Here is a 24217-nt window from a genome sequence, read left to right as displayed (position 1 = left end):
TTGGGCTTTCAGAGGAATGTAGCATTGTGGTTCAGAAAGTGCCACTGATACACAAGGTGAAAACCCACACGAAGAAGGATCACATGAAGGAAGACGATGAAATCAGCCAGACCCACAATAATGAAATTTCAAATTATGTCCTGGAGGCAGTTTTACAATTGTGAGCGTTTCCATGGACCCAGATGTAGCTGCAGGAAACACAGATTTGGGTTTGTTTTATATCCCATGGATTGGTGTCCAGGCTCTGCAACTACCAAGTATGATCTCTTACTGAAAAGAGCATAGCCACAGGAGAGGAAAGATTAAACGTATCAAAGGAATACATTTTTTCATTTCACTCCTTTCTTATTACAGTAGATTAAAAGAAAAAAAAGTGATTTTTGTTCAACATTCAATTTTGAGGACAATTAAATAAGCCAAAAACATTGTTCAGAATTAGAGCACTGAATAAAGGATTTCAAAAACACAGTGTGGGGTTCATGGTGGGGTTTTTATTTCCTTTTAAGATGAGCCATATACAGCTGTACGAGAACTATTGTTCTCTGATCCAGTGAAGAAATAGTTTCTTTCTGAAGCATCCAATCTGTTAAGACACATAGGTGCTTTAAAAGCTTAAAAAAGAAGGAAAGCACTCAAACTCTCTTCTGGTTCAAATGGCAATTATCTGAGAAGCAGCAAAGAAACAGGAATACATGGGTAAATGAAATAGCTTTTGATTGCCTGGCTATAAATGATGGTAGGATTTGTCCTCTTTGGTAATGACATGCAGCAGCAAGCGGTATCCACTGGCAAGACAAAAGTCAGCCCTGAATGTCTGGTACAGCAGCAGTGATCTTACATGGCATAGATGGCTATTACAAGCCTGCACAGGAGAAGCCACTTTCTTCTCTAATGGGTGGAGAAATGCTCCTTGCTACTGAGGCAAAAGGGGATTTGATTTCAAGAGAACAAAACCTTTGAAAATTTCCTCGTAACTGTGGGTCTGGAAAGTCTGTTTTCCTTCTGTTCTGCAGAAACTGTCAAACACCAAGAAGTCCACCATCAGTTCTGGGCCCCATCAAGAGAAAGGCTAACAAAAGAGGGAGGCTAAAAGACCAACTCTAGTTTACAATTCTACCTTTCAAATTCATCATTCATCAACTGAAGGATGGATTCTTATACTGAAAAAAAACCCAGAAAGACAGACTAGGTAAGCATAGAGTCTGAGAAAACAAAATTGCTGATCATTTTTGCTTGTGTGCTGCTATCATTCATTCTCCAGGGAATCCTGTGCTCCAGGCAGATCTGGCAAAACAGACCACTAAGAGACAAGCTTGTGTGATGAAGCTGGAAAGCTTCAGGCTCTGAGCTTGACTGCATCGAGCTTGGAAAGAGGGATAAAAGCAAGTCACAAGGACAATGGTGCTTACATTCCAGTGCAACAACTCCAGTGACTTGAAGTGCAAATTTCAACCCCTCTAAGTGTAAAGCAGAATAGTACAGCACTCAAGGTCAGTGGTTGGTAGAAAAATGGCAGCCAGACATCCTCCTTTAAACTTCTCAAGTTGACTGTCTCATTGCTCTGACAGGGTACCTCTTGACAGAGATGGAAAGAAAAAACAAACAAACCAAACAACTTCAACTTCCCTATAAGCTTTTCATTAGAGAAGACAACAGACGTGGAAGAAGTCTTAAGAGAAGTCAGTCTTTTCCCAAAATCAAATTGTCTAGAGAGGAAGTCCTCAGAGAACTTAACACTACATGCTTAGGAGCAAATGAGAAACCTGACTAGAACCTTATCAGGATAAATAGAGGTGTTGGAGCCCTAGGAAGCATGTGAAAGAGCGGTTTCCCTATCAGATTCAGAGATCTATTTTTTGGGGGGCCATGTAGGTACATATCATCAGGGCCTACTATGGTTGAAAATGGTGGTTTCACTAATAATGTTTGAGAACCTGGAATAGTAAAGGACTGGCCACAAAATCTCATCAGTGATGGTAAGTCCAGGACAGCTGAATTTCAAGCTTAGAGTCATTTAAAGTCTTTACGCAGCTGGCTAAAAATCCTCCTGTGTTACAACAGTTTGTGAATTTGTGAATTCCAGTTTGAGTTTCAGAATTCCCTGTATGTTTTTGTTTATAGTGATGGCTCGGTTTGTTTTCAGAAGGTTACTGGAAAGGCTAGCTTTAAAAAGTGCATGTAAACACAGCTCAGACTCAGCAGGCTGAGAAACACGTGTCAGCCACAGCAGCCTGCAGAAGAGGGAGGCTCAAGTATGGCTGTAACAGACTGATCAGAGAAACCATCTTGAGGAGGCAGTATCTGTATGCCTCACATATGTGAGCTAGGCCAAGTCCCCTCCACCCACAACCAACTTGCTTGTAAACCTATAACATATAGAGAGCAGCAAAAAGATCTAGTAAGGTGTCAGAGGCAAACTTGGAACTCAGGAATAGAGAGTAAATTCCTGTCCAGAATAAAAACACCACATTCCTGTTCAGATGGGTGAGTTACTTCACATTAAGCAAGCAGGGACAGGGACCTTGTCCTATCATCTGAGATCTGTACTTGCTTGTTTGCTGGTGAGGAGGCAAGAAAACCCTTTGGAGAGGCTTCTGTCAGCAATGAGATTCAGACATGCTGGTGGTGGTTGAACACCTGTATCAATCTTTGATCTGTAAGATGTCCAAGCAAAGGAGCCTTGTTCACAGCTGCCCCTATGGAGTAGAGTGGTTCCTATTATGCGGAGAGAAGGTTCTTGTACTTCAAGAAGTGCCCCTTAGAGGGGTTGCAGTTGAGATGAAAAGGAGGGAGACCCCCAGTGAGCATTTTCCTTTTATCTTGCAGATGAACAAGATGTCAGGAGCAGCAGAAACCAAAGGAGCATGATGATTTTAAGAATCAGATTGTTAAAATGTAAGGAAAACTGGAGCCAAAAACTAGGCCTGAGCAAAACAGAGCACCAGAATGGAAAAGCAAGCACTGGAGAAGCTTAGCAAAAATGGGAAATAATAAAATAAACCATCTCAGTTTGTCAACTCAAATTCCAACTTTGTGCTTTCAGGAGAGGAGACTTGGGAGAAACTGAAGGACTGGTGTTAAATCTCCTTTGTAACTGCAGCTGCTCACACTTATCTGCCTCTGTGTTCCCTGACAGACAACACTGCAGCACTGATAGCCTCCAAATTTCCCAAGATATGAGAAAAGGGCACCAAGAGTGACTAATGGATCCATCATGAACTCTGACATGCCAACAGACACACATGCTTGTCTAACAGGTAAGAAAGATCCAGCCACAGCACTGCTGCAGCCCACAGCAGCTTATAACTGCCTGCAGCTGCTCTGTGTCAAGTCACCGGTGGTGGGGGACACATAATGTTCTCTCTGAAAGCTCTACTTGGTCCAGCAGGGCTTTCTGATCTCTCTGGAGAGATGCTGCTGAGCCTGTATTTTAATTGGCTTTCAGGTCCCAAGATGGATTTTCATCAGGCAAGAAGACCTCACTACGGGATGTTGCACTACATCCTTGCTTCTCCAGAGTACTCTCATTTTTCAGAGCAAATGCCGATAAAAAGGGCATGATGTCAGGTACACCATCTGCAGCAAGTACTGTGCTCCTCCATTACCAACCACAGACGGATGGACGCTGCTGCTCCATCACCCCCGGAGGAAGCATTACAAACCCCTTTCAAAACCCATCCCCCCAATTTCAGTAAAGATGCAGTGACACTTGGTGGAAAAAACAACATTGTATTTGATTTACAATTAACAGGATTTACAAATAATGACAAAGAAACAGATTAGCCATGAAATTAGGATGCTTTTGTTGATGAAAGAGTAGCTGGCAAAGCATCTTTCTGTAGAAACCATGTACCTCAGTCCTAAACAGTGTAAAATAACTTACAGCCTAGGCAGGTTCAGGAATGATTATAGATGGATGCAAGAAGTTGAGTACAAAACAAACGAACAAATGCTCCCAGCCTTCTGGGCAGGAAACCAGTTCTGGTGAGGCTTTTGATTTTCAGAAACTGAAGGAAAGGCCCACTGACAAATACTAGGAAATTTTCAAAATGGGAGAAAAAAAAATAAAATATCAACAGACAGTAAAAGTCAGTGTGTGACAACCTACCAGGCAGGGAGAGCGGGCAGCAGACACTGCATTAGCTTGCTGAGAGTCAGCAGAGTCTGGGTGCTTGGCAGGACAATGAACGAAGGAGTACAGACGGCAGCACTTCATTAAAATGCTACTTTACTGCCAAAAACTTGCGAGACCAAGAGAAATAAAGTTCTCTGATGTGCAATACAGCAATTTAAGAAGACGTACCTAACTTTTTGATTTGTACGAAGCTTACCTATATTGTAAACACACACTTTCTGACAAGTTATTTCAATTTTCTTGGCTATGGGTTATAGTGTGTATTCAATCAAATGCAGCATTCCAAGGCTCAAAACTGACCGAGTGGTTTTCAATAGACGGGTATACAATTTTTCCAATATCATACTAGTATTTTACATCACAGATACAATAAAAACAAGTGATGGTATTTCTAGGACAGTTCCAGGATTCAAATAAAAAAATTGTCAGAACCATTCTAAAATAGGATATTATACATAATCAAATCATGTTAAACAGCACACTCTCGGCAAGCAGCTAATTACAAGCATTCTGCTGGTCATGTTTTTCACACAAAAGTCATTCAATAGCACATAAATACTTCTTTTTCTGATCTGCTTCTTTTTACAAAACCATTCATCAGATTCACAGAATTAGTACAAGTAAGGCACATTAGCATATATCATAAAACTCACAATAATAACAGAGAGTTTTAAAGTTTTAAGGACTAATTCCTTCTATGCAGTGATTTCTGAATTGAATGAGACTTCATAAGTAGAACCCTCCTACACTGACGTTACTCTTATTTCCATCACAACCAACTGTGGTGGGTGCAATACTGTGCATCACCATGGACATAAATAATTAAATTTAGAATCATGTGTGGTAGCAAATCCCATTTTTAGATCTCACGGAGAAATCAGACACGTTGTTCATGATGTTTGTTATGCACACAGCCTAAGTTTTAGAGCTCTATGGAAGTCAGTTTCCAGTTATCAAAATTAAAGGGGATATTGCATGTGTCTCTGAGTATGTTATTGTTTTCCTAGTACAAATATTGCTTAAGGTAGAAAGGATGCTATAGTATTGAATTTACTTGCATAATGAATCCTAAATGCTGATGTCTCAGATTCTACTAAATCAAATGAACTATAGGTTTTCCTTCTTCCACCCCCCACCCTGCCCCCAGCCAAAGGACTCTCTTTCCCACAGAAGATTCATTTACACACAACACAGCTTTTAATTAGAAGCATAATTTACAGTAAAAATTCTTTACATTACACCTCTGCTATCAAAAAACCATGAAATTTTTCATTTAAAGTTGTAATTATACATTAAAAAATAGAACACTATTTCCTTAACAGGAAGAATGAATTTGAACATCTTCAGATCAGATTTCTTTATTGCGGCTTTTGAGTCAAAGGTCAGTCACTTTATTCTCTAGCGCAGCTGCTATTTGCTGTAAACGGAAGGCAAGCTGCATTTTTTGTGCAGCTGGATCCTCTTCAAGTGCATTTATAATCTGGAAGATATAAACATAGAATGTTTAGGATAATTTAGCTGAAAATATATGACATGGTTCCCAGGCTAAGTGTTTGATACTATTTTGGTTGTAAAGAGTCTTTTGCATTCACTCTGTACCAAAGTGCATCTAGTAGACCCCGTGTTCAAATTTAAACAAAGGCAGTAAAAATTATTGTCTCTGTTACTTTATCTAAGTTGTAATGTTTTCCAGTATGTTGGGATACAACCAAATTAATAGGTAGTACTTTATCTTGTGAAATATTACATTCAAAGATGGAGCAGGCAGGGTGGAAAATTTCCTTAGAACTATTTAAGAAACAGTGCTTTTACTTACAGTGCGCCCTACAAGGCTTAAGGGTCATTTACCAGCAGTAATTAAACCCCGTCCCCATGAGCTTTAGTTATGAGAAGCTCCTGGGTGGTCCACGCACAGGCTACGGCAGGGCAATGCAAGGTCTCTTGTGTCTGTTGGCAATATGAGGAATAAAACTGCCTGACCAGAGCATCAGGCAGCTGTTGGCAGCTCCCCTTTGGCTCTCACCAAGAAATGCTGAGGCTCTGACCCAGCACCACGTAGTTCAGGAAAGCAAAGAGCTCGTCTGAGGAGCCCCCAGCTCCTACAGTCTCTGCTGTACAGAATATATATAAGAGAATATGACTCTTAAGACACAAGGGATTTGAAAACAAAAGCTAGTAAAGGTCAGCTGTTATGAGAAGGCTTTTCTTCAAATACAGTTTTTTAGGGCTTCCCAAGATCAAATTCAAAAGGTTTTGAAAGGTTTTAATTTCCACCATCCTTCAGGAAAACTTTCCCACCAACTATTAGATTTCTCCACTAGAAGAATGTGTTACATGACAAAACCATTCCTTTTCTAGAACTGGCTTTATTAACGTAAGTCAGATGGTGTAATCAAGCAGAAACCTTTAGCACTATTTAAATACTATATAAATTTGCAAGTACATGGACTGGAGAAGTACAGTTTGCCTGTCACCTGTGGTTCTTATTACTTCTTGAACATCACTGACAATGGAGATTAATGCAGTCAGTATCAATCTAGCCAATAATTTCACTTTGAAGGGCTGGTATAGCATCTGCACTTCAAACACAGGAGCAAATTTGTTTAGAAATAATTATTTTAATGGATTTGTTTTTAAAGTGTGAAAATATTTTTACAAGACAGAGTTAATAAAGACTTATTGCAATATTTAAACTAGGCCTAATTTAATTTCATATTGTTCCCTTAATTTAAACAATTGCATCTAGCTGTAACTCCTCAAATCTAGACTAAATAATTGACGATTATCTCTGCTGGTGAATATATCTTTCATAAAAATGTGGACAATTAGAATGTACCCACTTAGTCATTGTCAAGCCCTGCAGAGATGCAGAAGGTACAGCACATGCTGGGAACCACTGCGTCAGTAATAAGACAAGGGCAGCTGCAAAATGTTCCAATTTATGCAAATTAAAACATTTTCATGGAAAATAAATAAGCTCAATTAATTTTACTGAATGGTTCTTGACAGATTATCTCCATAACTCTGCATTAGCAGCCTTTTCATCAAATGCACCTTGTTGTTACACAGTGGTGTACATGGAAGGGAAAGCTGCAGCTACGCACTGGGTTGTGCTAGCCTGCAAATGATGGAGTCCCCCAGACTGGCGACTCCACCTGTGCCTGCCACCAAAGGGAAACCACGAGTGGAAGCAGGGACATAGAAGAGTGGATGAATCAGGGATTTATGGTTCATCTGTCCCTGAGTATTTCTGTAAGAGGTCAGGCTACAGACACACTCGGGAAGGTGTTGAAAGTGAGCTTCGTTAGCACTGGGGGTGAGTGACCAGGGAACCAATGCCATTGGGTTGGCCCACATTGCTCTGTCCACTTCCCCCACTGACTGACGTTGCAAGACTTCTCAGGGTGGTTTGATTTTCCCTGCTTACATCCGTTTAAAAGCTGCGGCAGGCTGGCTGCTCCTGTCTAAAGCAGCTGCAGTGAAGGAGGAGAGTCACTGTCTGTAGTGCTAAATGTAAGTGAAAACATGAACTGTGCAAGACTAACTGAATAGAGTTCACATGTGCTGTACTCCTTTTTGATTTGGCATCTGTTCTTACTTGCTTTGATTTAATTCTGAGAGTTTACTGGAGGCATTCATTTCCATGGAAACCTTTGAATAAAAGTTTCCTTCTCTCTTTTTGTTTTCAGATTAAGTTTGGGGAACCATAGCCACAGCCCAGCTACACTAGGGTATTCTTTGTCCCCCTTTCCACAGGGCGTGAAAAACCAAAGAAACATTTTGAACTGAGTCTGAGAGCCTGATTTTGAACCAGACTATATTCAACAATTACTCTACTTTGGTTTACCTTAGGCGGGCACTTCATTTGGCATGGCAAAACAGGGATTGGTAGTATATATGGAAGTTTTAAGGACATTTTAATTAATAAAAAGGGCATGGCCCCCATTCTTACAAGCAAAACACGTTTAATAGATTGTTCTTAATAAAAAAGTACACTGGCTTGAAACCTGATATAAACTGATGACTACTTTTTTCTCAGTGACATTCTTATGTCCTAATTAGGATGGTAGATCTGAAGAAAAATGATTTTTAAATCTATTTCTCTTTCAGACCTTTTTAAACTATCCATTAAACTATCCCTAGCAAAACCAGATAGCCCATAATGAAATTGCTCATTTATAAGGACATTCCCTTGATCAGCATAATTGCCAAGCAAGGCATATAACTGCAAGGTTAGAGCTTTCTGTTCAGCATTGCTTTTACCTGACTACACAAGGTACTCCAGAAGTTTCTCCTTCAGACTAATTTTAGCTTTCATAACATTTTCCCATTGATATTAAAATAGGAAAACAAAAACCATAACTTACCTCATCATAGTATTTATTAGTGTACTGGTAGAGTTGGTGCAGAGCCACAAGTGTGTTTAAGGAATCGGTATGTGCCTGTTAAATGACACAAGCAGCAAACATGTCAAAATAAGATCACAGAGAGCTGAAAGGTATGTACATGCACAGCTGTTGGATATGACTGACAAGATTTCCAAATGCAAGCTCTGCATCCTGTAACTTTTGTTAAATGACACTTGGGGCCGAAAAAGGGAATGAGAAAAAAATTTTTTGGTGATTTTCTGATTAAGACTTTCCCGCTGGTATTTTCGAGCCTGCCCACAATTCTAACACTGGAGGTGGAAAATATTTTGAACTCTGAATGTCAAACACAGATTACAGCTCAAACATCTGTTAGCAGTATGGGTATGTATAGCTAAAGCATTTACTCAGTACAGTCTACATATTGTTGAGATATTAAGCATTGGTTCTGACACAGTCATGGTTGTTTGAAATTCTTTCTCCAGCTGTTTTTATATCCTGGAAATTATTCACACCTCACTATAGCAAAGGTATAACTCATCAAGATCATGAGTGCATGTATGTTTGGAAAAAGCCACCTGAATCATGAAGATGGAAAGGGCAGGGGTGGTGGTGGTGAGGTATTGGAGAGAGAGAGAAAGAGGGAGAAAGGAATTTAAATGAAGCAGGAAATAACACTTCCATTACCTTGTCTTTCTACTTCCCCTCACACATTTAACTTATTTAGTGAATGTGCTCTACCTGTCTAAACAGATGTTCTTCATTCAAACATGTAAGGTTCAAGTCTCTAGCTATGCCTTTAGTCTATTAAGTTAGTTAAGAAAATGAAGAATTGCAAAATATTGCTACTGGCATAAATGATTACCCAAGGGATAAAGCAGCAGAGAAATATCCATCTTTCCTTGCTCTATAAAAGTCACTTTTAGAGCTGGTCAAAATTTGCAGTGTTCAATCACTCCTTCCATATTAATTTTTCTCATAATTTATAATGAAAAGAGGAAGGAACAACATATTTGGCAACGTCGAAACATTACACTGAATTTATTTTTAATCACCAAATGTTTTAATTTTATATACATCTCAATTTATGTAATAAATAAAGTGAACTGGAAAATGAAATGTCACCGAAGATGAGTTTTGTAGTGAATGACTGAAAATAGAAATGCTCTCATGAGGATGTTGATCTGCAAAATGTTAGGTCCTAAGGGCACTGAAATAAACAAACTGCAAAAAATTCCCCAAACATCCTCTTTACGCTAGAACTCTTCAACTAAATTAAGCAAATGAGCAAACCAGTCAGTAAGTACACTGTCTCCTTGCTCAGGCTAAACCACATCTTTCAAACTGGTGAGGGACTCCTGGTTCTCCAAGTTAAATAGAGTGCTTTGAAGGCAAGAGCCTGCTCTAGCTAAGCTGAGCTGCAGAGCAGACAGGTTCTTTCAAGGCAAGACTGAAGCAGATTTTGTAATGTCTTTGCTCCATCACTTTCCAAGTAGAGCCCCAGAGAGCAACCACCCCCCTCTGCTCTTCTCCATGAGAGGTAACCCAAATATAATGCAAAAAGAAAAAGTGTCACTGAGCAAGCACATGCTGAGCTTCTCACATGTAGCATAAAGCAGAAGTATTGCCCCTGTACAGACAGCCCTAAAATATGCTATATTTAATGCCCTCTCTTTAACTTCTGGAATCTAATTTTTGCTGTGGTAGCACTGTGAATTCAGTCACTACTTGTTATTAGTACAATCCATGCTAAAAATCCTCAATATGCCGTGGAGAGAAAACACAGTTCTAGAGTGCTATAATTTTCCCAGAGTGGATGTGAAAATCCAAACACTTTGCTCTTGCCCATGCGTCACTCAGATAGGTTAGTGATGAAAACCATTCTTGGTTCCATTCAAAAATCAACATTTCAAATGGCTAACAGGCATAACTGCAACAAACAGAAGTATTTCAGAGATTTATGAAATAACTCATTTGATTTTTGCACATACAAAACACCTACTTGTTGAGATAGAAAGAGAAGACAATGAAAAACAGAGTTATACTTGGCTTCAATTTCAGTACAAGTAATGTAATTTATTCTTACCCTAGAAATCTCTGCTAGATGGGTATTCATGTCTTGGTCACTCACTGGCACCATCTGACGAATACCTTTGTAGTAACTGCAAGAGGTGAAAAAAGACTTTAAATTAGGTGAAACACACTGTGGCTTTCTAGTAATTCTGTTTTCCAATTTTGCAAATATTTTAAACATGCTTCCTAATAATGTGGGAGAGGCTCTACCACAACAGACCAATGATTCCTTTAGTAATCTTGCCTTCCAATAATCATTACTACCTTTGCAGCAGAGGCAAATCATATCTAATTGTACAAGGACAGACCACAGGAAAGAAATCTATAATTGCAGATGATAATTATTTTAGTCTTAAAACTGGCAAGAGGTTTGTTCTGTGGCAGATCTTCCATGATATTAACAGAATTGCCAATTAGTAAATGAATAAAGTCAGAGACAGAATAGAAAAAATGTGTTTGTGAAAATGTTTTCAGGATTTGATGTCTACTGAGTTATGGAAGTGCAACATTTTTAGACAGATTATGCTGGGGTTTGGAAGTTGTTAACTCACTTTTCTACCATTGGTTTCTGTGTTGCCATAGTTATTATATTGTCTCCTTGCATTGGCTAGCCAAATGGCCAATCCCATCCTTGGCCCAGCAGCCCTTATAAGCTGCGGGAAATTTCAATAAAGTCTCTTCTTCGCTGCTGGATTCCCTGCGTGCTATGTGGTCCCTGTCTCCTGGCTTAAGTACCTCCGCCGCCTGTCCCTGCCACGAGGGACGGGTGGCGGTGGGGTGATTCCAGCCCTGAAAACCTTCACAGAGTGGCCAGCACTGACCCCCCAGAAACCCCTTGAACTGCGACAAGACTGTATGGGTAACAACTACCACTGTGAAATACAGCATCATATTTTCTCCTGAATAAATCTACTCATATGTCTATACAGACAAGAACATGCACTGGGTCATAGTGGAGCTCCATTTCAACCCTGCCAATGCCACCACCAAGGGAATATTTTAACATTTGGGTGTAAAATTTTTAATATTTGACATCTGACTTTGACTATCTCAGCATTCCCTTTTCCTCGTACACAGCCTTAAAATCCTAACAACTGAATAAGCATGAAAAGAGTCTATACTTACTCTTCCACCATTTTCTTATAGTTAGAGATTTCTTTTGCGTAAAGTAATTTATTACTCGGAGAATCCTGAAAAAATTATAATACGGAGAAACTTGGTTAATTTATGAACATTTCTAGGAAGCAAAAGAAAGTCAAGAACTTAAACCAAACCTTTATACTCACATACACTTAAACTTTATAGATATTAACATTTGGATACTTATTAACATTGGTGAGGTTATTTGTTGTAACAGGATGAAGTTTACACATGGCATTACTGCTGAGTTTTATAAATGTATCAATGCAAGATGACGCTAAATTATTAGTGGACCTGAAATAATCAATTCCTAAACTTGCTTTTTATAAAAGCGGTTGCTATTTTCCCCTTTTTCTAAATATCAATTTGCAGACTACACAGTAACACTGACATGTTCACCAACCTGTTAAGTGGTGAAATGCTAACTTTATCAGAACTAAAAAGAAATGATCAAGGCTGTATCTCCTCAGAGAATGGGTATTGTCTATGAGGATGCCCTTTGTCTTGTCAGGCATGAGCATAGTCAGGATGTAGAATGCAAATCACTTACTCTGCTTAATTTGTGCTCTGTTCTTGTGCAAGCATCCATGAAAGTCTGTGCAATGACTGACAAGGAAGCATCCACTACTTCGTGAACATGTACATCAAAGATGAAGTGGGGATTTTTCAGTATGTTTACCCAGAATCTGAGAGGCAGGCTGCAAAGCAAGGAAAAGATAAATAATCCTTTTTACACAATAAATGTTTTACAACAAGCAAATTACATGAAATTAAGTATGGGCTTTGCATTTTATTCTCCTCACAACAGTGATGCTTAATTTTGTATTTCAACATTTATACAAGCTTGTATGTTTTTCATATCTGAAAACCAAGTCTTTATATCTCTCACAGAAAAACTCATATGAAAAGAATCTTGACTGCCTCAAAATAGCAAGAGAAGATGTCTGTGTGGTCAGAGAAACTACCAAGTATGTATTAGATTTTGTGATTTGGCAGGCTCACTTGCCTCTTGCTTTCCTCTTATCTGAGGAAAGACAAAAAGTAAAAAGCAGTAAATCTGCCAGTGACAATCCCATAGGTAATCTGGTTTCATTTTTTGCAGCTTCTAGGCTTACAGGGAATCCTTTTGATCACACAAAAATATTATCTCAAAATGATTCTGAGGATTGTAAATGAAATTTACTTTGATTTATGATAAGAGTGCTAGTATCTACCTAGAAATTACACTCTCACTTCTCTGCAATACAAGTATGACTCAGTTCATACAGTACCTGTTTGTTTTCCAGATATGAATGGTATCTTCATCCTTGATGTCATGTTTTTCTGCTTGCTCATCAAGAAAGTCAAAGAAGTACTTCACAGCTGGTGGGACCACATGGTTTGAGTTGAGCACACTATGAAAGAAGTCATCTACAAACTGCTGAAGTGTCCCCTAAAACCAAATTAAAAAAAATCAATTACATTTGTGTTACAAGCTGAACTCAGTGCCATCTTTTATTCCTGTTGACCATAAGAGCCCACTATCCAGTTGCAGTCACTGATGGCCTTCATCCTGAGCGCTAAGAGTGACAAAAAGCAAGCAACTTCTTAGTGAAGTGACCTTGTAAACTGCCAACACAGTAAAGACCTTCTAGAGCACAATTTTATGTTCTAGACTGAAAGGTTGTGACTTCACCAAATATCCTATGGTTTGCACAGAAAGGTGTACCTTCTGCTTGACAGAAGCAGCAGAAACTGGTTGTTACATTTTCACTTCAGGGTCATCATGCATATCAAATAATATTTAGCCACTTTTTAATGGTTTTGCAGCTTCTTACCTCCAGTTTCTCTGACACCAGAACATCAGGCAATTTTTAGAAAGAGACTGAGAGGAAGAAGTGCCAGTGAACATTTGATTTTTTGTTTGAGGGCAAGTACTTGGGTCTTATCAGACACCCAGTCAGACTCAGCTCCATGAACTCCACCAAGCCCAAGGAGTGAAGAATCCCAGGAGGGTTGTGTGCTTGGTTAGATTCCTGCATCTGCCTGGACCTTAGAGACTGTGACCTCAGAGACAATCCATTTGTTTTAGAGATGACCCTGATGAGACCACATACAGTTAATCCCAGCTCAGCTGATTGGCTGACACTTTTGAAGGGCTGCATCCTCTTTACCACCATCACTCCAGCTGCCAGTGTCCAAATAGGGGAAGGACCCAGATGGCAAGGAGCCCTAAGCTATTCTGCTGTCAGTAAGGACACATTGACAGTCCTCAGGTTGTAGGTGTAGTTGTGATCCCAGCCATAACACCTCACCAGCTCTGTATGAGTCAGTAAAGTTCCAGACTGGTAATAATCTATGAATTGGCTATTAGGAATAGAAAAGCAGTGGCTGCATAGGAATTATTAAAAAGAAAAGGGGTATGTAAACATCTCGCTAGCTCTTTGTCCTGAGTCTATGTCACCTATATACAGACTTTCCTTCACATCCGTTTTCATACTTAGTCAAGTGGCCTTAGCTGGAGCCAGACCACCCCATTTGCATGATGATCCTGGCTTTAGGGTCATTATACACATTATTCTAAATTCTTCTCCATAGAGGAATGCTTCACAAAATTATTTTGCTCATGATCCATCCTGCAGTATAGGCACTAAAAATACACTGAAAGGACTATTATTATTTGGAAACTTTATTTTTCTAGGTTGTACTGCAGCGTTGATCACACACAAGAACAGAGAAATATAAGGCTCGGGAGGAATTTATAAAGCATTCAGTTCAAAAGAAAACCCAGCAAAACATTATCTAAACAGGTGACACAGAGTAGAATATCCATCTTCGTTTAGTGAGGAAAATCCTTATTTAACAATCACATAATAATGGTTCTCAGCTTTGATCAGGAATTGTACTCTATCGCTTTCCCAGTAATGTTCCTCAGGGCATTTTAATCACTTGAAACCTTGAACATCAGCTTGTATGTACATGACAGATATTCAAAATGCAGTCAAATAAATGACTAATAGTTATATCATTTTCTTCAGTTGTACCTCAAAATCTATAGAAATAAGGTGTAGCCACAGCACATCTGAGTCCTACCTTCACAGAAAGAAGTCTTGTCAGGTAGATTTCTGTAATAGCTTTGGTCCTCTCTTTTTCTTTCACACTGCCCCGCTTTGATTTACCTTCATCCATTTCATCTACTGGCCGGACTAGATGCCAGACCTTATTTTCATCTTCCAGGAGTGCGTGCCCTAGAAACAGTAATTGGAATAATTAGAAAAACCACCCTGCACCCAAAACAGCAACACAAAAATAATCATATACATATGTATATGTAAGGTAATTGTTCCCTAGCCTTAACATACCTGTCCTCTTGCCAAAAGGATCCAGATTACTCTGTTCCTGTCCAACATAAACAACTCAAGTGCTAAATGTTCAACAATATATAGCTGATAAAGCTTGCTTTTGTTAAGACTGAAGGAAGAGGAAGGAATCACAAGATAATGAAACTTCTGTTTGGTCATGTAAGTATAGTATGCGTATTCTTTGAGGTCCACACACTGAAGTACTCTACTCTTTGTGAATTCTTGGAGACATAACCAAGTTATAGAAACTCAGCTAGGTCTGACCCCACAGCCACCACAGAAATACCATACTGCTTCAGGTGCAACCTTTTTTTCTAGGTAGTACCATTACAATTCACACCTTTACCCTAACTGCCGAGGTCAAGGTATGGTAGTTCAGTTCAAACCTTCTGTTATCAGCATTTGACCAGCACCATTTGACTTTGTAGCAGAGAGGAGGAAAAATGCATCCCTTCATTGAGATGACATGAACTCCAGCAGCCAGAGGTAATGAATGCAGCAAATTCATATCCATTATAATAAGATTTTCAATTTTTTTTGGTCAGTATTCATTGTTGAAATCAGAAAGAGAGATTCACATCAATTCTGTTACCATATAGCAGAATCAGGGGTAAGCACTTAGATGCTAATGACACTCCTCTGATTACAGTGCCTCACTATGCTATCTGTAGCTTGGCCATGCATCTGGTCTTTGAGTTTAGTTCAGTGATCACAGAGCAGATAAATGGAGTTTTGCACTTCAGCATCAACATTATTATTCAGAGAAACTCTGTGCTTGAGAATATTTCTAAAAGAGATGATACAATTGTTTTAACTTGCAATTAATATTCCTTGAAAAGAGTTTCTGTGTCACAAACTTACTTTTAAATTTCCTGGTTTTGCCTGTTCTTCCTTTAAATCTTAAACTTTTTTATCTATTTGGCATAATCCCAAAAATCAATGGCGCTTTTCCAGTGGGAGTTATTGAACCAGTACATTTAAAATCATTGACGTCTTAAAAATATGGAAGTTATTTTTCCCATAAAAATTGTGATTCAGCCCCACTGCACAAATTATTTTGCATTATTGCTAAATTTTATGCCTTAATATACATCTCCAACATAACTGAATCCCAGTTACAGCACAAAATATCAGTTTCTAATTGCATTAATTTTGACCATAGTAGTTTATTAACTAAGTTCCTCGACAGCCACATTGAATTTCCAAGCTTTCATGAGTGCTCAATATTTTACATTGCAGGGGAAAGTAACATTTTTATGTAATCTGGCTAAGCTGACACTTTTGCCCGAATCTACTTCATATATCCTCATCAAAAGCAATAGCTATGCAGTCTTCCGGGACCTCTACTTCTTTTTAACAAGGTAGGAAAAAAGTATAAATCCCATATTAAATCACATTGTCCTTTGAGGGTCCCTAATTCAACTTGGAAGTTCTTGTGAATGAAGCCAGAAATAAATAAAAGCAATCACTTTATTTTGGAACAGCGGTGATTTTGCCATTGATACCATTCATGGCAATCACCTGCCAGTACAGTAAGAACTGCTGCTGGGCCTGAAGTCTGGAATTTCTTTTGCAATCCCTGTTATTTACTTTTATAAATTAACAGATCAAATCACACGGTTAGAGTAGAAACTATTTTCCAGTCTTATGTCAGTCATTTGGTACACTTCTGCTTCCTCTGATTCAAAGGAATTTATCCTCTCTTTGTTCCCCTGATGGTATATGGCTCAGTTTAACTTTGGAGAGAAGAGGAAACAACTAGAGGGGTTTCCACTGAGATTACTGGCTCTTACAAGCAGTTTAATTTGTCCTGTGTTTGTTTAGCATCAGTAGAATTGGCTACTAGTGGAATAGCAGTATTTTCTTTGGAAAGTAACGATTAAGAGACTACAGCTCAAACAGATGAACTTCTGCAACACAAAGGTCCCACTTCATTGCTATAAATAGTAGGAAGACAGAGGAAGAGAAATTCAGAACATGGGGCAACAAAACATGTCAGCAGTATGGTTGCTAAGAGAAAAATAACATTTCTGTGAGATAATATTTTCCCCAATGGAAAACTAAGTGAAGAAAATAAAAGATAGGGAAAACACCTCCTTTTTTGTCGCCATACTATGGATCAAGTTCTAAGCAGGGAGAAGGTTGTGCCGCTGGGTCAAATGCTCGCCCCTGAACAATTTGTCTTGGCCCTTGGGCATTCTTTGGCCAATATAAAATAATTTGTGGGGGGACAGGGAAGAGTTAATGGCAAATATAGACTATGATGACTAATTATAGTGGTATGAACCATGATGTAAACATGGTGAAGGCAAATGAGATCGTGACAGGCAATGCAGCCCCTTTCCCCTTGTGTGACCTGAAGCCAATTATCTTCCTTCCAGTCTCCTCCACCCCATGAATACTGCTTCATGGAGGTGAAGGAAGGGCTGCACTCCTGGATCTGCTAAGCAGTATTTCTGATCTGCAACCCTGTGTCTACTTTTATTCGGAATTAGAAAAGTAAAAATAAAATAAACCAACCCAAAACCTAGAGAAAACACCCAGAATAACAAAATGTGTGGTATTTGTTTATAGTTCAGTAAAGAAATACTAGTACAAAACCACTGAAACCATTCTCCATCTTGATGCAAATTAGTAATTGCATTTATTGTCTCCAGAAGCAAAAGATGCTGCATTTAATTTGTCACAACCTCCAGCTTCTAGTGTCTTCCTGTTATAATCTGTGAATTAAAAGCAGCATGGAAGCAATGCCAGCTTTTAGAGCAATATCTCTGAACATGCTTTAACATTTTCTTTTTGTGCAAAACCTCATACTTTGGTCGACAGTCAATGGCTTCAGCTGACACTTCTCAAAGGAAAAGGTGCAAGTTAGTGAGATTCTGAAGAAAAGGAAATCCACTTCATCACAAGCCTCATTCACAAAGTCAGGATAGAATTTCTGTTTATTCCAACCCTGTAAATCCCTGTGTCATATAAAAATGTATGTGTGGGAGAGGAAGCCTCTGATCCTCTCCTCTCCCTTTTATGCACAAATCACTGTCACGGCAGGCTCTCACTTTGCACTATCTTTGTAACATTTTATAGCTTTTCAACAAAGCAAGCTGGCACCAGATAGCTCTGGGGACCCTTTGGTGCTAAAGAAAATGGGGTAGACTGGCATGAAATGCTGTCATTCCAAATTTGTACAGTACCATGGTGCAAGATGGGGTGTGGAGAAGAAACATGGTGGAAAGTGTTGATACTTGGGGATCTGAATTTTCTGCAGACTTTTCTCCTGTGTACGAGAGACCTTGTATGACAGCGCTGTCCCCAGAACTCTGTTTTTCCTTTACAACTTGTTATGCCACATATATAACTAAGGAATTCACCTTGGAGTACAGATCATGTTTGTTCAAAGAGCTTCATCCTACTGAATCATATCCAATGATATAATTGTAGAGAAGGAGGAAAGAAAAAAACCTAATCCAACAAAAAAAGAAAAACATGTGATCTGGTCCTCTACTGCCTGCCACAAGAGTAGAGGGGTGAGGAGGATGAAGACTGAGAGTCAAGAACAGAAGACTGACCACTGTTCTCTGTTAAGAAAGCAAAGCAATTAGGGGCACCACCAGACTCCATTCATGGTCCACCCCCTTCTTTTCAGAGGGGAGGTGACTATGGCCTCAGCAATCAGTGCAACCAAACTGAAGAGGGACTAGGAATCAGCTCCTTGCCTGGCTGCACTCCACCACCCTCTGTATTGAACTGGATAGATTTTTAAGTTAACATGCTGGGTTGGCACCTGCTGTGACAGAACAGTCACTGCTTGGCCAGCTGTGCCGGGCACTTACAGTAAAGGAGTGAGAGATAGCAGCAGAGGTGTAGGCATGACCATTAGAAGACTCTTCTTTCTGCTGGAAAAAGTCTCAATAGAAAGAACCCAGAAGAACAGAGTAGCAAGTAAACAGCAAGTAATTCTGCCTGTCTTAATTTCCTGTCCAACACTCAAAACAAATAAAATGAAAGTCTGCACATTGCTGCTAAATAGTGATATGTGCTAGAGCTATCAGCTGAGATCCATCTTCTTGAAAAATGTACGTTTCTGGCATATTATTTCCAACATGTTTGACTGCCTAGCCCTTGAAACCTACTAAATCTAAGATCAATAAATCTGTTTAAAGGAATGAAACTACTATGTAAAGCAATGGCTTTTACAATCAGTGCTACACAGAAAAGGTCATCAAATAAGTTCATAGGAGGAAGAATGATCTCAACAATTTTTGTCCCATAAATCTAACCTCTACGTTCTGTAAAATAACTGAATATAAAGATAAAAGAACACCAGAGAAACTGAACATCTGAAATCTGTAAAGGAAATACATTAACAAAGAACATAAATTCACAAGTAAATATTTCCATAAAAATCTGAGTGCATTCGAGGCTGTAATGGATATTGTGTCTCAAGAGATTTTGAGATATAGAAAATTGGTCTAGACAGAACACTAACATGTAAAAGTAAAAGCTTTAAAAGATTGGTTGCAAGCTAACATGTTTTCTTCTGTGTTGAGAAGTCCAGCATACTGTAGCAGACAGCAATACAAGAATTATACAAGAGCTGCATTAGTGATGTGAAAGAGAAGAAACATTATGAGGAAATTCCTGACACTAACTTACAGTGGACTGCAAACCTCAAAAAGAACAAAGGAATTGTGAAAAACACTGCATCTAAGGAGATAAAATGCATGGAATGAATGAAGTCAATCAAAAAGCCCTGAAAAAGACATAGCTTATGAAACATCACTCAAAGGGAGAGAGACACAAAATATGAGTGTATAGAGGCAAGGCAACATAGTTGTAAGAAATGCAATAAAAAAATTGCATCAGATCCATTATATCACAGAGAGGGGACCTAGTCTGTACCACGGTTCATCAAGAACACTGCATTTAATTCTCAGTCTAATAAGAAGTGGAAGAAATTTGAAGAGGAAAGTGAGTAAAGGATGCAGAAAGGACAAAAAGAGATTAAGCTCTGGGAAGATGAAACATATAGTTTGACTATAAATGTAGTGTGATTAAAAAATAAAATATGCAAGGAAATGTTTAATAAGATTGCTTTCTATTAAGTTGGGGTATAGACTCACAGAAATTATGGTTAAAGTCTCAGTATTTAAGACTTCTATAATGAGGGCAAAGACAACTATTGCAAGTGTACAGTGGGTAACACACAACAAATAAACCCTGTATAGTCTGGTGGGGAATATGTAGCATCATAGAAGTGCTTGATAATCATGATCAAGTCAGCAGCATCACTCTCTCTATGTGGGTTTTGACTTCTAGTCATCTTGAGAGGTAGGGAAGCCACAAGATACTTACTTTCCCCTGGGACATCTTGTTGATTATCCTCTGGCTGCTGGGAAATTCCCATTTTTGATAAGATGAGTGTGGCACCATCTCGGACCTTTGAAAATACAAACACAGAGATGTTCTTCAGAAGAAGCATGCCCTACTGAACGTCTTTTTTAAATCATAAACTGTGGTTTCTGTAGTCTGTTGCAGGGAATCTAGACCTACGATGAATGTTGCCCTTCAAAGGCTTCTTGGGTAACTGACTGCAATTCAGAACAGACTGCCTCCCCCTCCTTTAATAAGAGATCCCATCAACACCTCCTCTGAGATTACTGATATATTAGGAGCATCTCCAAGGCTTAAGTGGCTCCTCAATCTGGTGTGGGTGCCCTTTGTACAAAAATGGGGTTTATCATGAAGAATCAGACCTGTCTGTTTTCTGAGGGAAAACCAACCAACTTCTCTCTTTTCTAATCAGGGTATCTGTTGCTGGAAGGCAATAAATAGCATATGAAGGAAAGATAAGTGGATTGCAAGTGTGTGGTAGAGTGCACAGTATGAAACCTAAAACAGACGGTACAAAACCGTCAACATCTGCTCTCCTGACTGGGCTGTTGAACAAACCAGACCAACCCAAAATCTATTCAGTAGCACAGCAATGACAAGGACAATTCTCAGGGGTAGGAAGTGGTAGAGGAGAGAAAAGATGAATACGAGACGTAGTAAAAGGAGCTTTTGAATGTTCAAAGGGGAGTTTAGATTTGGATACTGCAATGATGAGGGGACCAAAGTGGTGGCATTTAGATGTGTTTTCATGTAAGATGTTTAGGCAATATTGCTAGACCCAGCCTTTCACATTCCGAAGCTTCTACTGCCTAGACCCAAGCCCTGTGTTTTTCTTTTGATTCTTTATCACAGAATCATAGAATGGTTTGGGTTGGAAGGGACCTTAAAGGTCATCTAGTTCCAACTCCCTTGCCACAGGCAGGGACACCATCCACTAGATCTGGTTGCTCAAAGCCCCATCCAGCCCAGCCTCGAACAATTCTAGGGATGGGGCATCCACAACTTATCTGGGCAACCTATATGTAGCACTGAAGTTTCTCTAAAAACAAACAAAGATTTTATTTATTACTAGAGAACAGTTAACAGGTGCAAATAACTGTTTTGAAACACCTTACGTTATAATGCATTAATGTGTTGATACGTTTCCATCTGCCATCTCTTTGGGATGTTAAATCCAAGTCTGAGAGGATCTGTGCAGTAGAACCTGGACGCCACTCTAAGGGGTAATTAAAGTGAGAAAAATCAGTTTTTAACAATGCAAAAATAACTACTCGAAGAATGTTTTACAGAACCATTGTCACATTGTGGAATATTAAGAGAAGTAATTTAGCATATGCCCAAATGTGTGGTTTTTATAGCTTAATCCTTTGGTCTTTATTACAGAAGTTTGCATGAACTATTCCTAATCATGCATATGACTTCTGATTATTTTCCACAAAAAGCTAAATTCCTTTGTATAGAATACTATAAATATATAAGATCTGCTATCAGTCCATGAATAGAGTAGGACTTCGTGGAATAGAAAAGACATTTTTAGGGATTTTACTAGGATTTCCTGAAGAGCAAGAATTCCATCTTCTACTTTCAGATTAATGAAGTAATGAAGATATTGAAAAAAACTATTAATTGGAGCTTTTATTATGAGATAATTAGGCCTTTTTAAGTAACACCATTTCTTTTTTTTCTCAAGAAGAGAACAGCTATTTTGAAAGCCTTCAAGGAGGATGATTTTCAGAAGCTAGATGGTTCATCATCTACTAAAAGTGCAGTTCCTGTAAGTTATAATTCTTTTGAATAACCATCATAAAGGCAACTAAAAATCAGTACCAGTTTCTGAAATTGCATCATTATTTCTCCATCAGTTAATTATCCATGCTGTCATTATCACATTAATTAGTACCTGAGATACTGACTCTGTCAGACATGAATACATTTGTGCTAACAGTCATTAACAGGCTCTTTGCACACTAATGACAGTATACCGAAATTCTAAGTCAGGAAAAATAACTCTGTAAGAAGGCATTTATTTTTAAGGCACATTAAGATTGCTGCAACATGCTGTATTTTTGCATTCAGCTGAACATGAATACAATGAATTTTTTTTTTTTTAAGAAAATACAAACCAAACCAAATCCAAGCAACAAATGCTCTTATAGGCATTTTTTGAGAAACTATAAAATCACACATCTCACCCGTTCAATATGGTATCACAAGGAGCTACCTACCAATAACTACACTCTCAGCTTTTGGCCACTGAGAACATGGCAGATTTCGATAGACTTGGTCTATTATCTTTTCCTTTACTTGTGATATAGTATCACAGTTCAGCACTTTCACAGGTATGGATTCGTTTCCACCATCTTGCACATATACGTTAACTGTCTGTAAAGAAAAGAATGTACATGATTATTAAGACAATTCAGTGCTGAATTACCTCTGCATCTGTTTTTCTGGGTGATTTAAATGCTAACAGTATCTGAAATTCACCGTGCAATGATTATTGCACAGCAACACATATTTGCAATAGAAGTATGGATTATTTGAGGGATTATTTGAAGGATACTTTGCTATTATGTAGCCAACCAGCTATCAGAAATTCCGACCACTATGGCAAAACATAAAAGATACAGAATAGATTTAGTCATATATAACATGCTAATATTAATGAGTCTTGGGAGTTTAATAAAGAAGGACATGAGAACAAAAAACCTGGACCAATGACTGATAATCACAAACATAAAAACATAAAAAAGCCCATGTAATGCAGTGTTCAAATTTCTTGAGTTCTCAATAATCATTTGAACTGCACTTTGCTGAACTCCTAGAATATTGTGTGCTTTTGCCTTTCTTTATGCTGTCTTCGCAGCTGTGGTTTTAAAGTTGAGGCTACTTCTGTACATCTGGTGATTTAACATGGCTCAACTGATAGTGAGTTGTTCAGCTTCCCTTACTTTGCCTTCTGTGACCAATGTTCATTAAATATACACACACACACACACATGTACATGTAAAAGCCATTTCTATCATCTTTGGTGTTTGAAAACCTCATTTACTGCTTATTATTATCACAATAACTCTAATAGCTCCCAGAAAAAAATACACCTATGTAGCTTATGCTAGTTCTAAAATATTACTGTTTTCTGATAGTATTGACATGGTTTTTTATGTTAAGGAGAATTTCTTGAAAGCTTATAATTTGCTAAATCTAGAGTGATTTTTTTGAAAGTAGCTTTGCTATATAAGTGTCAGTTTCAATACAGACAAAAGCAAACAAGAAAACCATGGCCAGGAAACCTCCACAGTAGGAAAAAAACATCAACAAAACCAAGTACATGTTATGAAAGTCCTCTTTCTTTGACTAGCTGAATCAGTACAACAGTTCAGTGCTGTCATGAATCTTTTGCCAGTCAAGTAGCTTAGGAAGCCAGGCACATCCAAAGCACGGCAGCTCTCAGATACATATGGTCCTGCCAACCATAATGCCTGAATTTATCATATCAGACCTCAAAAATAAACTTGTGTAGCTGGTATTTTTAATCAGTAGAAAAGCTACACCATACGGCAGTCAAATTAAACATGATTGCACTGTCCCTTGACAGAACTCTCAAACTAATCATGAGATTTCACCTTCCTTTTCCTATTAGCTTTATGGTAATTAGACATGATTTTGCTGCTGGTTCAGTATGCAGCATGTCAGTGTAACCAGTGATGCAAAACAGATTCATCTTTTAAATAAGAACAATTAGAGAGCAGACAACTGCTCTGTGCTG

At 38.6% G+C, this 24217-nt stretch overlaps 1 protein-coding gene across 4 annotated transcripts in view; it reads right to left on the bottom strand.

The window, feature by feature from the left end:
* Positions 1-3713: 3713 nt before the first annotated feature.
* Positions 3714-24217, bottom strand: part of PLXNB2 (plexin B2) — a 262983-nt gene continuing 242479 nt past the window's right edge. For all 4 annotated transcript variants that reach the window (XM_018067989.1, XM_018067990.1, XM_018067991.1 and 1 more), the window contains 10 exons: positions 22673-22829; positions 21563-21663; positions 20409-20493; positions 14788-14942; positions 12987-13147; positions 12266-12413; positions 11701-11765; positions 10589-10664; positions 8503-8577; positions 3714-5615 (listed from right to left, as the gene is read on the bottom strand). In XM_018067989.1, the coding sequence (XP_017923478.1) occupies positions 5511-5615; positions 8503-8577; positions 10589-10664; positions 11701-11765; positions 12266-12413; positions 12987-13147; positions 14788-14942; positions 20409-20493; positions 21563-21663; positions 22673-22829 (1128 nt within the window). In that variant the 3' untranslated portion in view covers positions 3714-5510. The remainder of the gene's footprint in view (positions 5616-8502; positions 8578-10588; positions 10665-11700; positions 11766-12265; positions 12414-12986; positions 13148-14787; positions 14943-20408; positions 20494-21562; positions 21664-22672; positions 22830-24217) is intronic.

The sequence above is a fragment of the Manacus vitellinus genome, unplaced genomic scaffold, assembly GCF_001715985.3.
Source record: "Manacus vitellinus isolate BGI_N305 unplaced genomic scaffold, ASM171598v3 scaffold_13_pilon, whole genome shotgun sequence".
NCBI classification, from domain to species: Eukaryota; Metazoa; Chordata; class Aves; order Passeriformes; family Pipridae; genus Manacus; species Manacus vitellinus.
Note: the sequence above shows the minus strand (reverse complement) of the source record. Positions and strands in the feature narration are given on the sequence as shown.